General features: G+C 40.7%; 1 protein-coding gene across 1 annotated transcript; it reads left to right on the top strand.

Annotated features, from left to right (window-relative positions):
* The first annotated feature begins 8,523 nt into the window (after positions 1-8,523).
* LOC120722790 (potassium voltage-gated channel subfamily KQT member 2-like) lies at positions 8,524-12,701 on the top strand. Its single transcript, XM_040013929.1, has 3 exons — positions 8,524-9,191; positions 10,689-10,782; positions 10,897-12,701. The coding sequence occupies exons 1-3, from the start codon at positions 9,130-9,132 to the stop codon at positions 11,749-11,751; spliced, it is 1,011 nt and encodes a 336-aa protein (XP_039869863.1). The 5' UTR covers positions 8,524-9,129; the 3' UTR covers positions 11,752-12,701.
* Positions 12,702-14,474: the final 1,773 nt, after the last annotated feature.

Consider the following 14,474-nt stretch of genomic DNA (forward strand, 5'->3'; position numbering starts at 1 on the left):
AGCACTGGAAGAGGAAATTTCACTTACAGTAAAAGGGCACGGTGCACAAACAGGCCAATTGCCTGGTGGCTGTCGCATATTAGTTTATCTCACACCCACATACAGACACATATAGTCTCCCTCCGCGGCCATCTCATCAGATGAAAAGAACCATCTGTGCTTCTTGCTTTGCGAATGGTAAAGGAGAATACGGTATGGTCACCTCTTCCTGCAACCTCCTTAATAATTCATCTTGTTCTGATATTGCAGCACCTCTGCTGATCCCCAAACAAACACTTTGACCTCTGCTCCAGATGGTCACAAACTAAACACACGTGCTGACCTGGTGGCGTCCTTTTAAAGCAGGAAGATGAGTGGCTGCAATCTTAACTGCAGTGCACAGTAGGTATTTCAAATGTTTATCCTTAACAATAGTCACTTCCAAAGTTGAACCATGTGGCATTTGATAAAACCTAGCTGGTTTGTATATGTGCAACGCATGTCAGGGTTGGGAATCTGGGTGTTGCGGTGTCAGTCTGCCAGCCTGTATATTAAACTTTGTCCATTGGACTTTTCCTCTGACGACAGTACCACGAGGTTGACATTTGTGCTTTAAAGTGATGTGTTTTGATAACCATTAAATGGGGTGCCATGCAATTTGGAGCAGTCGATACTTTTCCCTCTCATAATGAAGAGTGATTGCTTTTGTGACGCCTTGATTTTTCATCTAGCACAATTACCAGATCAACATTTTAATTTGTCCAATCCTATGATTTACAAGCAGGTATGTGCAAAACTAATAACACTCTGGAGACTCAGCTGTATTTTGTGTTAGATGCAAATGAGCTAATTTAGCATGCAACCATGGTGAATTAGAAGCATGGACTGTATGATACTGTATAGCCACATACTAACAGGCTGACTGTACCTCACCGAGGTTCACAGACCCTTCCAGCATGGTTGTTTGGATCCTGTTCCAAGCTTTCCGGAGCTACCAAGAAAAATAAATAATTCAGCCACTTTGGTGAAGAGAACATAATGAAATTTGCATAATTTAAAGCTCAAATCACAGTTTGGTGCTTAAATGTCATGACTTGAAATGTGATGTGTTGCTTTACTGATGCTGATTCAAGCTAAACAGTGCATCACTCATGGTGTTAAATTGAAGTTTGCTAACTTGACTGATATGTGGTAAATAAGCATCGCCTGCCATCAAACATGCAGTTTATTCACTGTTGACAATAGTGGCTGATTCTAATTGTGCACACATTATTATTTCGTTCAATAAACAAATTGCATTGCTTTTACCAAAATCTTCACTGAGGAAACATCATTTTTATAAGTGGTATCCCTATGTTGGTGCTGAGGGATCACCAGCACACATGAGGTATTATTTGATTTTCAAAAATTAGACCTGATGGGGAAAATATGCAGTTAAAGAAACGATCTCAATGCTAATCTCCAGATGCAAGTGAGCCAAAACATTTTAATGGGTGCTGGGCACATTTCTGCATGATGGCACAAAAGTTCTTAAGTGATTTATCTTAGTTCACCAAATAGTACTGCAATTGTAGCACCCTGCAGTTTTCAAATTGTTTTTAGCTTTTGATCAATCATCAGTCTGGAAATCTCCTTCTACCCCAGGAGTATCAGACTCGTTTTAGTTCATGGGCCACATACGGCTTAATTTGATTTCAAGTTGGCTGAACCATTAAAACAAAGCCATAATAAACCACATGAAACACAGACCCCTCTAAACTGCTCATTTCTTGAATTGTAAAGAACTACATTTAAAAAAAAACTTGCATTTCCATATTTAATGAGCCATGCATTTACAAAATAGATGATGAGCATCCTGAAATTTTCTTAAGAATATAAAACACGGTGTCAACAATATGTCTCACTTTTCCCATGTTCAGTGAGCCTGTTGCCATTAAATGTGCACACCAATTCACAGATCATGGTTGTTGTACAAAAACTCCACATGAAGAGCATTCTTTTATTAAATGAGTACAATACTTTACATTTATATGGCTCAATCTGTCTGAATGCAAAAACACTTTTATGTTTCCAAATATTTATAATAAGTTTTGAACTGATGATTTTATTTACTAAGGGAAAAAAGGTTCCTACTTATTAAAAAAAAGATCCAAACCTACCTGACCCTATGTGAGAAAGTAACTTCCCCCCAAACTAATAACTGTTTGTGCCACCATTGGCAACTGCAGTCAAGCGTCTGTGTTAATTAGCAATGAGTTTTTCACATCACTGTGGAAGATTTTGGCTCACTCTTCTTTGCAGAATTGTTGTAATTCTGCTATATTGCAGGTTTTTCCAGCATGGGTCACCTGTTTAAAGTCATACCCAAGCATCCCAATCAGATTTAAGTCCAGACTTTGACTAGTTTTCTCTCTGGATGCCACGTCTGTGCAGTCTCTGTCTTATTGTTGAATCTTAAACTCTTATTTTAACTGTGGCAAGTGACGCCTGCAGTTCTTCAGATGTTGTTCTGGGTTCTTTTTCACACATAGGGCCAGGTAGGTTTGGATAGCTTTTTAAGTTATCTTTGTCTAATATTTAAATTTGTTTGATGATTTGAAATGTTTAAGTGACATATATGCAAAAATATAAGAAATCAGGAAGGGGGTAGGTACCTTTTCATAGTACTGTACATATGTAGTAATGCTGGCATTACTTCACTGTCTCTGAAATAGCAATGCATTTTATCATTAAGCTTGTAAAGCAATACCGTGGGCCATACTGGACTCTCTGGTGAGCTGTTACAAAATGATGATTCACATGCTTCATCTTAGTCTTGATGCAGTTGACTGGACCTCACCACAATTTGACTGATTGCTTTCAGTTCCACCAAAGTGAACTGAACTAACCTGGCAAATACAGCAGATCTTGTTTAAACTGAACAAAATGATTAAATCTAAAAGCTAAGTCCTTCATCAAATGCAACCACTCAATTCTGACCTTGAGAGAAGAAAAAGGAAAGCACCTTTTACTTGAGCACAGAATAACGTAACACTTACAACTCCGACGCCATGAGTACACGAACAGTTATCAGACTGAAGATTCACTCTGACCACAGCTATATGTTAGATAGGATGTATTTATAAAAGATCAGTGTGAGGCACGATAGAGAGTTTATGCTAATCAGACAGTTGCCGGTGTTCATTAGAGCATTAAACTTTAAAGATTAGAAGTACTTTGGATGGACTTCCAAACCGAGTGAAGTATCTGCAGTTTTGATCAGATCACCAAGTGTGTTCCCGCTGAAGTCAGTCTCTATGAGGAGAGCTCCCTGAAACAGTCCCTGGATCTGAGATCGCCAGGTCAGCTTTCACCCAACAGCGCATGTTTTGCCTCAGTGATTCACACAGCGTTCTTTGTTATACAGACATGCATCCAGCTTCAGACACACAAACCCACACAGACATAGGGATTCAAGCCATGCATGCATAAACACCTAGCCTACTAGGGTTGCCAAGATCACCTGTCAGTCATGGCTGCTGCCTCTTCAAAGGCTGCACAAACCCCCCTACAGCACTTTTCCCCTGTAATATCTGTTTAAAATGAAAGAGTTTCACATGTGCCTCTATGGGATATAAACAGAAAGCTTTAAATCTTTAAAAATCTCAAAGTATTGCTGCTTTTCCCGCTGCATTGTCTTGTGTTCAGTTTTCTTTTACCATAGATTCAAATTGGAAGCAGTAGATGGATGTACAAGCCATCCTGAATGCTGCTGGCAAAGGCAAATATTGATACAGTTGGATGCCAACTGTGAACCTAACTGCACTAGCCCAGGGGTGAACTGAGATACCCAATGAACACATACCAAAAAAGATGGGGCACCTGCAATGCCGTGGGGTGAACGACATCTGTTAGCTAGATACATGCAGTCCTCACAAAATATCACGGAGTCAGGTACAGAGCGTGCAGCTACGTGATAAAGGCCTCATGGATGCTTCCTCTCAAATGAGAGCAGGGGCTGCTTTTTAACTATGATGTTATCTTATGAAGATTCAGTGGCATCACGCTCTTTGTTGCCCATGCTGTCTGAGATCAATATTATTTTGATTACAGTGTAAATCAATAGGCACAACCACCATTAAATCAAATGATGCTATGTCCAGAAACAATAGTTGTCATTGGTTTCATTCCTCTGATTGTGAATAGATCAGTTATCATCATTTTACTGTTGACTTATTAGAACATTATAATGACATTCATGGTTGCCAATAAGAGTAATGATACACTAAGTACACCTTTCCATGTAATGGTCTTTTTCATTGTCAATTTTGGGACTACACATTTTTCAAAATACTACTGCTCGAAGGAGAAGAGATTCATATTGTAGGGCCATAAAAGGAAATGTAGTTCTTATCTGATGATACAGCACAGTCATAAAAGCTAAGGATCTCCATCATTTGCCAACAGTCGTGGAAAGACGGAATAAAATCTAGAAACTAATAACCTTGAGGTAGTGTATTTCTTTTTTAATGCTGCCTTTTAACATTTACAACACACTTTACATTTGTGCCCTTTGTCTTATTCAGACTTTCACAAAGACATTTGTCTGGCATTTAAAATATAGAAAAGCATCACACTGCATGGGTTTTGAAATTGTTAAACTTAATTATGTTTGCCTAGTACATTTGGCAGGATTTTGTTGTTATGTCACGATTCCCCATCTGTTTCGATTTTTTTCCATGATGTAAATATCTTTTACCATTTATGTCAATCTCATGAGAGTTAATGGAAGCTGACTTGCTTTTAGAGGCAGCCTTAAGTGCAAGAAGATGCAGTTTTTGGCACTTGATGATTTTTGTTTGTTTTGGGGTTGTTTCTTTTTTGTTTTTTTGTTTTGTTTTTTACAATAGAACTGAACAACTTTATTGTCTGTAACAAAGCAGCAGACCTGGCTCTAAAGAAAATATACAACAACCAGGACACATTGGTCTTCCTGGTAACTGACCTGATGTACAGCTCACACAGCGGTGTTTGAACTGAGGCTATTATCTTACAGGCCTGTCTGATAGTCTGAGGTACGTTAGCCGGGTGTATAACAGTGGGGCTGTTGTACCAGAACGACATGTTTAAAGTACATTTTTTATTTCCAAGATTTTCTTTTGCCTGACACTGTACTTCTCCATCAGTTTTTCTTTAATTTGGTTCCAGGGCTGGCTTCCTGGAGATCACTAACTGGCACTGAAAGTTACACTGTGTTCTGGTATAAAAGTTAAATAAGTAATGACTCAATGAATTTGTTCTGTAAAAACAGAAAAAAACAACCAACAAACAAAAACAACAGTAATGTAATAATGGGCATAAGTGAACTAATAGAATAAGCATAGCTTTGCATCATCATACCGATGTGCAAATGCAATTAGTTTTAAGCCACTGCTATAAATTTGATTTCCAAAGCTTTTACCAACAGTCACAGACCAAAATACACGTGCAGTAAGGCTGACTTACAGTCAGTACCAATGAAAGCTGGGGCATAAAGATAAGCAATGTAAACATTGTGAAGAGACAAAACAGCAGTTATTGTGCTGAACAAGGCCAGGTGGAAATCTATAGAGCAGGAATGCCGCATCTTTTCCTTCACAGCAAATGAAACACAACAATGGACTATCGAACAAATGTTTAATAGTCCACAAGAATCCTGACCCGTGTCTTTTAATTGAACCCTTTTGCTTCACCTTGATGGAAAAAAATCATCAATTATGAATCATAAGGACTTAAGATGATATAACCATGGCGAAAAAATATTTTTGATGGCAGGATATTTAATTATGTAGTGTGATTATGTAGTGGAGATTTTGTTGACTGGCCAGATGGTGTTGCTTTAATTCTTGCTGCAACCAAAAATTGTAGGCTATACCAGGTTTCAGATTACTTTATTATAAGAGACTGACTGTACTGCAGATCACTCTATTATAATGACACTACATATAGATACTTTTCTGTCACTGTTAGCTGCTGATTATCAAAGGGAAAGTGCCTTTTCGGAAACTCAGGCCTAACATTAACTGGCATAATGTTAACCAGCTGCTGTTGTTGTTTAGCCACCTCATTGTCAGTGAGATCTTTAAATTAAAAATACAAAACATAATATATTTGTTGCTTATCTATAGCAACATACATAAAGCATGACTAGGTGGAACAGCAATGTCCATCACCGTATTAAAGATGGGGGTTTTCACAAACCAGATTAATTCTAGGTTTATGTGAATGCATTGGTTTGTTAGAAGATGTATTTATGCACTAATCTATGTATATTTGTTAGTGCAGCTTTCTTTTTTCTATTAAATAATCACAAAAATGTAGTAACTGTACATTTAATTGCACCACAATAACTGCGATTACAGCCCTCAACAGACAGAGGATATCCAGATTCACTGAGCTAAACAAATACCTGCCAAACCAATAAGATTGCTATTAAGGGAAATGAATGGATTAAATATTTATGTCATGTAACCACAGCCTCTTGTTTCATTATGTTTAGCTCTGTGTCATATGCTAGAGGAGATTAAAAAAAACAGGCACTGAAGCACCTGCCATGCTTCCAGGTCATTTCATTTAACCATAATTATAGACGTGTTGCTGTTTTGTTGTTCTTGGGGCAACACTTTAAGTGGTTTTGTTGAGATTACATAATATCCATATTCGACTTGATTAACTCAATAGCCACTAGAGGTTTAGTCTAATACAGTAAAACCAGCTAATGCACACTGGGTGAGGCAAAATTCAATTACAGTTTAATTACTCTACACAAAAGATTTAACCCCTACAATACTCTGCTGCCACTGCTGACTCAGGATTTTATGTTCACGACCATGTTCAGTTTGGGCGATTGATTTCTGCTGATGTGCACACGAAGGGACGGAGCTAAAACAAAAACCTAGCCTATGTTTGAAGACAAACTAATTCAGCAACATGTGCTGCAAAACTTTTCATATGGAGTTTAATTACAACACTCATCTCCTCATGCTCCTCCTTCTTTCCACTCTCTCTTCATTTCAGGTATTAGCATGGCCCTGGAGGCTGGGTAATCTGTCACAAATGCAATATTACTTTTTATGACACATGTTTGCATCACAGTATGCGATCACTTGAGGCACAGAATAATTACAAATGGGAAATAGGAGGCAGCTGCAAAAGTGCCACTGTTATTGTTCCCAAAGGTGCCCATTCGTCTGGCTTGGTAAAGGAACACCTAGTAAATATGACTTAAAGCTAAACTCTCCTTTTTTTCAGATTCTGAGAAAAACACTATTATGTCAGTAGTCCTGTTTTCGTGAATTGCATAGATCTGGATGTATAGATAGTGATGTCGCTCTGTGTGTGTGTGTGTGTGTGTGTGTGTGTGTGTGTGTGTGTGTGTGTGTGTGTGTGTGTGTGTGTTTGTGCAGATCTTCACTGACACCTACATCAGAGAGGTTCTGAGTGCTCACATAAAACCTATCTATAACAGCAACAATGGTGCAGCGCAATTTATGTAGGCCTATTCTTTTCAAACACTCTGCTGGTGAAAATAACTGATGCATGTAGGTGCAGCCTTTGTTTAGAGATTGTATGTTTCTTCTATAAAGGCAAAAAAGCATTAGTTGGAAGAACGGCTGTCATTCATTGGAGCAAGTCTTATTCAAAAACCTCACAATGACAAGCGCTAATACAGACACTCTCGCCTCCAGCTCCACTTTAATTCAAAGAAGTAGGGGCCGATGCACAAGAGGTCCCTGAACTGGGGCTGAGCCCCCCTGCACCCACCCGCCCACTGCTCCGGCGACACAACAGCCAGGACCCAAGCCCCCAAGGCCCGGCCAGCACCCCAGACCGGGGGGCGGAGCACCCCCAGACCCCCAAGCCTCCACGCCTGTCCCGGACCCTCCCAGGGGCAGCCAGGCTACCAGGCCAGTAACCAACGTCCGCCAGCACAGACCCTCCCCCATCTCCGCTGTACGCAGCCACAAGGAAAACACCATCCAAGAGCCCCAGAGCTCCTAACCAGGTCATGGCCACATCCCCCAGGTTAGTCCCTCTAGGGAAACGTCCCTAGGGACTCCCCAGACGCCCTAAGGCCGTCCCTACCCCCATATCAACCACAATAGCGAAGGCAGGACCAAACCATGACCCCCCACCCCCACTAGGTGATGAAGCCGATCAAAGGAGCCCAAAGGAATTGATCAAATGTGATGGCAGATGTTGTATCAAGACTAATGTGATCTATTAGATGGTTTCTATATTGGTTAGAATTAAGATTATTTTTATTTTTCCAGTTAATGAGGACCATTTTCTTGGCAATGCATAGGGCCGTAAAAACAACGTGGGCTGTGTTTATTTCTGCAGTGACCTCATCCAAGTTGCCCAGCAAGCATACTAAAGGGGAGGCTGGAATGTTACATTTCAGACACTTTGATAAGTCTTCACATATCTCACGCCAGAATTTCTGAACTGGTGGACAGAACCAAAGAGCGTGGATGTAATTGTCCGGTGTATTTGCTGTGCAGTGTGAGCAGTTGTTGAAAGGCGTATAGCCCATCTTGAACATCCTATGACCAGTATAGTGCACTCTGTGTAATATTTTGTATTGTATTAATTGCAAACTGTCATTTCTTTAAGAAATATGTGTCAGTAGTTAGTTTAGTTAGCTTAATATAACAGTGAAGCTTTCATCTACTAATAAAGTGCTTTTAGTGGTCACTGGATACACACATGTTGTGACACACAAGCCATTGATTTGCCTGTTTCATTTATCCAGATACATGTGTTGTATTCAGATCTGTTACATATATCGGTAGCTTGATGTCCAATTAGCAGTCACTCCTTCAGCTCTGAACGTGCCACAGATTGATTTTGGATGTAACACTGATGTCTAATTCACATTGTTTTCTATGTCAGTTTTCCCTCCTACAAGCGAGCTCCTCACACCTTGATCCCCTGAAGATCTAACATGTACAAGAAATATATTCCATCAGTGAATCACACACACTTTCCATCCATGAAACAAGCCAGACTCACCGTATGTCTCGTGTGTGGAATATATTGCAGACGTGTTCTCCATACCTGATGTGATTCCCACGTTGCTTCATTCTGCATTGCACTCATATCGTCTCTGTGTGCCTCGCCAGGATAGATATGATTGTGGGGCCGCCTCCCCCAACAACACCTCGCCATAAGAAGTCCACTGAAGTTCCTAGGTTAGGTTAATAGACTGCACCTTTAGAATGACCATTTTATCAGCATTATCCTCCTTATGCCATAGTAGCAGTTACATGCTACCTTACTGGTTCGATTGATGAAACCCCTTTTGAGTTCAAGTCATTGACATGTCTCATTGAGCTAGCGGGATTGTGATACATGAAAGCAGGGGTGCAGGTGCAATAGTTAATAAGTGAAATGGCTTAACAGACTGCTTTATGTAGAACATTTTAAGGATGTTGTTCTGTTAGCGCTGGTAACAAATGATATCAGCTGCTGTCAAGGAAAGGCTAAAAAAAGACATTTTGCCGTTTGCTCACTGAATCTTAACGAGCCGTTTCACATGGCCTCGCTCAAGAGGGGTTTGAAGTGCTAAATGCTTGCTCTCTTAGCAGAAAGACAGAGGGAGAGCTCCCCCAGTAGGATGCAATGGAAATGAAGCATGAAGCACCACTGAAGCATGCCAAGTGATGCATTTTGGCCCCAGACAAAATGTCCCTTCAGTTTAGACTCTGTTTTGTTAAAAGAAAAAAAAGAAAAGGAAAAAAAGATCGTCTTACTCACATTATGCATGCGTCCACACAATCCACCTGAACTCAGTAGTGTCTCAGGAAACGTTCACCTTCTATAAGTGTCATGGTCCTGAGTCTGAGGACTCGGTGTATTGTGCTTCTTTATATTATTCTTTGTTCTCGGTTATTCTGTTTTGTCTTTTGTTTAGGTTTGCTATGTGTTAGTGTTTTTGTTTCATGCCTGCCTGTGTTCTGTGTCTGTCCATGGTGTTATTGTGTCTGCTCATGAGTCTGCCTGTCAAGTTCAGTGTCCTGTCTGGTTCTCTGTGTCTGTTAGTTTCCTGTTTTATTCTGAAAGTTCATGTCTCATGTCAGTGTGTTCAGTTTTACCTCTCCCCTGTCTCGTTAGCCTAATTGCTCCCAGCTGTGTCTCCCTCCTGTGGCCCATTCCCTGATTACTCCCCGTGTATTTAAGCCCTGTGTTTTCCTGTGCTCTCTGTCGCGTCGTCTGTGTCTCTCCGCCAGCTTTCTTTGTGCATTTTGTGCCTCCTCCCGTGCGTGTTTGGTTTAAGTTGAGTTCTTTAGTTTTCCCCAGTTTAGGTTTGTTTTCTCCCCGCTCTGCTCCTCCTGTTTTTGTCACCTTATCACCTCTGTAAATAAACATTCACTTGCACCCCAGCCAGTGCCTGCATTTTGGATCCTTTTCTCAATTCACCACACGACTGCTGCGCAGCCGTGACAGTAAGGCCGTCATTTATTCATTCAAACATATTTATTTGCAGCTTGATAACAATCATCACTAAAATAATTTCATTACTTTTCAATGCAAGACTAATCTACATTTTGGCATCCTAAACTTCTTGAGTTAAAAATATTGGGGTCAGACCCTGTGGCAAAACAGAGCATATCTACTATACATATAAATATACACTTTTATAATCATATTATAATCTAATATATGACACTATTTTCTCTAAATGTTAGAGTTGACCAGATAGTTGGTAAAGGTCCCAAAGGTGAAGGCGATGCTGTGGAGGACCAGAGTATGATGGGACGTCTGGTCAAAGTGGAAAAGCAGGTAGGAATGTTTCACCCAGGTCTGTGAAGGTCAGTCTGGAAAGTTTTTCTTTTCCCGCCAACATCAACTTATGTTGATTCCTCTGATGGAACACCGTTTTCTGTCTTTCTGCAGGTGGTCTGCATGGACAGGAAACTCGACTTCCTGGTTAATGTGTATGTGCAGCGTATGGGTATCCCCCGTTCTGAAACAGAGGCCTTTTTTAACTCCAGGGAGCCGTATCCAGCCCCGCCTTACCACAGCCCCGAGAAAAGCAAAGAAGAGAAGGAGGAAAAAGAGGAGGTACAGGAGGTGAAGACATGCTCACCAGCTGATGTCCCATGCTCTGACGGGTCCTTGGAAAAGAAAGACCCTTTACTTGGTCGATCCGTGGCGAGAGCAGTTGGTACTCCCTCTGGGAGCAACAGCCGCCCCTCTACCTCCTGGCAGCACCAGCTGCAAAACCCCATCAGCCAGCCTGCCTGGAACAGCAGCGTGGCCAACACCCCTTCGCCAGTAGGTGGCAGCGGCGACCATTCGCCCACCCTGTTCCGCCTCCCACCTCCACCTGCTCCAGCTCATGACAGATCCTCTTCGGGTCAGGGTGGCAGCGGCAGAGAGAGCGGCTCCCACAGCAAGAGGCGCAACAGGAGGCACAGGTGCCGTCGAGAGGTCACCGCAGTAGATAGTGACACATACCTCTCCATCCCGTCGGTTGACCATGAGGAGCTGGAGCGCTCGTTCAGCGGCTTCAGCATCTCCCAAGCCAAGGAGGACTTCTTTGGGCCCTCGTTCTTTACAGGCTTAGGAGGGGGAGCCGGAGCAGGGCCCGAAGCCGGAGGTGGACCTTCACTCTGTGCCAGGGTCAGACCATTGCTAGCAGAGGGGGAGTCGGACACAGACTCTGACCTCGGTACTCCCCTCGCCTCTGTCTTTCACCGGAGAGGTCTCAGGTGGAGAGAGGGGGTGGGCTGGGCTGGGCTGAAGTAGAAAGGACTGCTCTGCTGGCAGACCTGCTGATTGTGACAGAGGCTGATGCCCCGATTGCCAACATGACCGTATCATTAGACCTCGTGGCCACAGGCTCACTGTAGATGATGGCTGATACAGACTATATTGGGCGGTTATGTGCAGTTGTCTTTTTGCGATAACAGTAAAAACGAGTTCTCACAAAAACAACCGGATTATCCTTTATCAACATTTAAGTTTGTAATGTAACACTTCACTGGCAATGCTTGATTACGGTTACTTTTGTATCCACTCAGAATTTGATTAAATAGCTGTTTAGAAACCTTTCTTTAACTTAGACAAGAAGCCTTTTCGTTATGGTACTTAGTGAGACGACACTTACACAGTGTGGATTTGTATGAAACAATAAAGAGAATTGCCATTTTGGTTCCTCTTATGAGACGTATGAGTAGCATTTCAGCACGTCTTCTGTTAAACACTGATCACTTTAACATTCAAAAGCTTGCTGGAGTTTGTAACGCGAGACTGTTGAAATCTTATCACGTGGTTAATGTAGTGTCTTGATAACTTCTATACCTTAGGATGTCTTGAGGTGTTATGTTGCCAAAACCTTAGCTATGATGATCAGTTAGATTCTTGCTGATTTAAAAAAAAGAAAAAATGCTTCATTATTAATTCAGCCTGGCATTTATGTAATACTATGGAAGAACTCCCCTTAAAGTAATACTGAATACTTCTGTAAGGATACACTAAGGAGCCACCTGCATGGCATGATAAATGATTGATTTAAGGACTGTGTTAAGTAGGCTGCAAAAACCAAACAGTGACAAACAGTCAAACTGTGTTTTTCTTCTATACAGTAAGAGAGAGTGGTGAATTTAATTTTAAAAAAAAGTGCATGCATGACTGGTTTCAAGCTATGTTTTAATTTTTCTAAGGAGCTTTGCTTGAATTCCAATCATGTAAATGCAGCCTGAGCTTGCTAATTTCAACAGCTCTTCTTTTCTGGGTAAATATGTTCATCAAATTCTATACACATTAAATACAAGAGCAGATGTTTAATGCTGCATAAGTATGGGAACAGGAAGGGCATCTGCTTGTACATTTTGTATTGTTATCACAAGGCATGCAGTGTTGAAGCTGGATTGAGTGCACGTGAAACTTTCTCACTTGTTACTGACATGATCGTATTTAGCCTGCAGTGCATTGAACGTTCATTTAGATTCTCTGATGCTACGTTAGTTTCAGACTAAATGAGGAAATGCAATAAAAAGCAAGCAACGCAATCAAGAACTCATCCTTTAAAATTGTTGCCTTATTTCCACACCAAAATTTTAGAGGTCCACAAATCAGCAATTTCATTTTTAACATTTTATAACAGTAGTGTATGTAAATTGTTATGGGAGGTTCTTTGGCCTGAGAGCAGATGTTTCAGGTTGCACATTTACCCATTAATAATGCTAACCTTTGAAGCATGAACAGTTCTTGTTAAAATTAACCAATGCCAACCTTTTAACATTTACATTATAACCAAGGAAGTGTAATTCAATAGAGACTGTTAATACGCGGTCCATATTTTTCAGCAAAATCAGGAAGCAACTTGCTGGCATGATTTTTACAACCCATTGAAAAGACATGTAGGGTTTTACGTGTAACTGCACCTTTGTCTTGTTCAAAAATAAAACTTTGTGCATCACTAAAAATCGGTCTTTTGATGCCTTTTTTAAAATGAAGAGAAATGGTGTCTTTAGCTATGGAAATGGTGTAATGGAATACATCTGTCACTAGATGGCAACCAAGAACTTCTGGAAAGACAGAAAGACAAGTCCCCTTAACTGGAACTAAGGATGCCAACCACTGTCTCCTTAACTAAAGCCAGTCTTAAAAACACATCTTTTTAAGATAGCCTGTTCTGTTAGTTTGTTGGTTCAATTTGTTATTTAAAGACTTTCAAGGTGTTTTCCTATTTCCAGACTTTGATTTTGACACTTAATTGCATGTAAAGTGTCTTGAAGGTCTTCGAAGGTGTCCTATAAACAAAATGGTTTATTGTAATCATTTGTTATTGTGAGAGATCAAACACGTGCTGCAAAAGCCAGGAAAAATGGACACGTCCAAATACTTTTGAATATATAGCATGGTTAACACATACTTACACACTATTGTCCTACTTATCTGTCTACATCAGCAAAAAGTAAATTTAGTACCTGATCAGATTATTGAGCAGCCTAACGATATTGGTTAACAGCCATCATTTATTGTTAGTGAAATAGCAAAGGCAGGTCACAGGATCAGCCAATTTGTTAAGTGTTGTGAGGGCCAGGATTTTAGTTGAAAGGGTGATACAAATAGAAATGGAGTAGCCCATTAATAAAAGTCAAGTGATGGTGACACAGCACCTAAGGCTTGTTTACTCTTGGTAGCACCTGGAGAATTGCAATCAGTTTAAGCACCTACAATGTAGACCAAAGGACAACCAACCAGCAGACACAAGGACTTACAACTGAGTCTATAAGGCAAAATACTTAAAAAAACAATGAAAGTCTGTGTTTTTGCTGTGGAAAACAATAATTAAAAAAATACAGCAAAGCTAATCTAATTCGGAATCCTCAGGACTGCTTGGCAAATCTGCACAGGACATTCATTCAAAGATTAGAGGATTGGAATTTAAACAGTCTGTACAGACGTATGGGGGGGGGGGGGGGGGAGACTGCACCCGTTTTTTTGATATGGATGGGGGAAAA

The sequence above is a fragment of the Simochromis diagramma genome, unplaced genomic scaffold (genome assembly GCF_900408965.1).
Source record: "Simochromis diagramma unplaced genomic scaffold, fSimDia1.1 OVJJ01000705.1, whole genome shotgun sequence".
Lineage (NCBI taxonomy): Eukaryota > Metazoa > Chordata > Actinopteri > Cichliformes > Cichlidae > Simochromis > Simochromis diagramma.

Excerpts from the sequence above, each read along its gene's own strand:
- LOC120722790 (XM_040013929.1), top strand. The coding sequence starts at position 9,130 with ATGATTGTGGGGCCGCCTCCCCCAACAACACCTCGCCATAAGAAGTCC. Across the intron at positions 9,192-10,688 it reads AAGTCCACTGAAGTTCCTAG|AGTTGACCAGATAGTTGGTA; the intron begins GTTAGGTTAATA and ends TCTAAATGTTAG. Across the intron at positions 10,783-10,896 it reads TGGTCAAAGTGGAAAAGCAG|GTGGTCTGCATGGACAGGAA; the intron begins GTAGGAATGTTT and ends GTCTTTCTGCAG.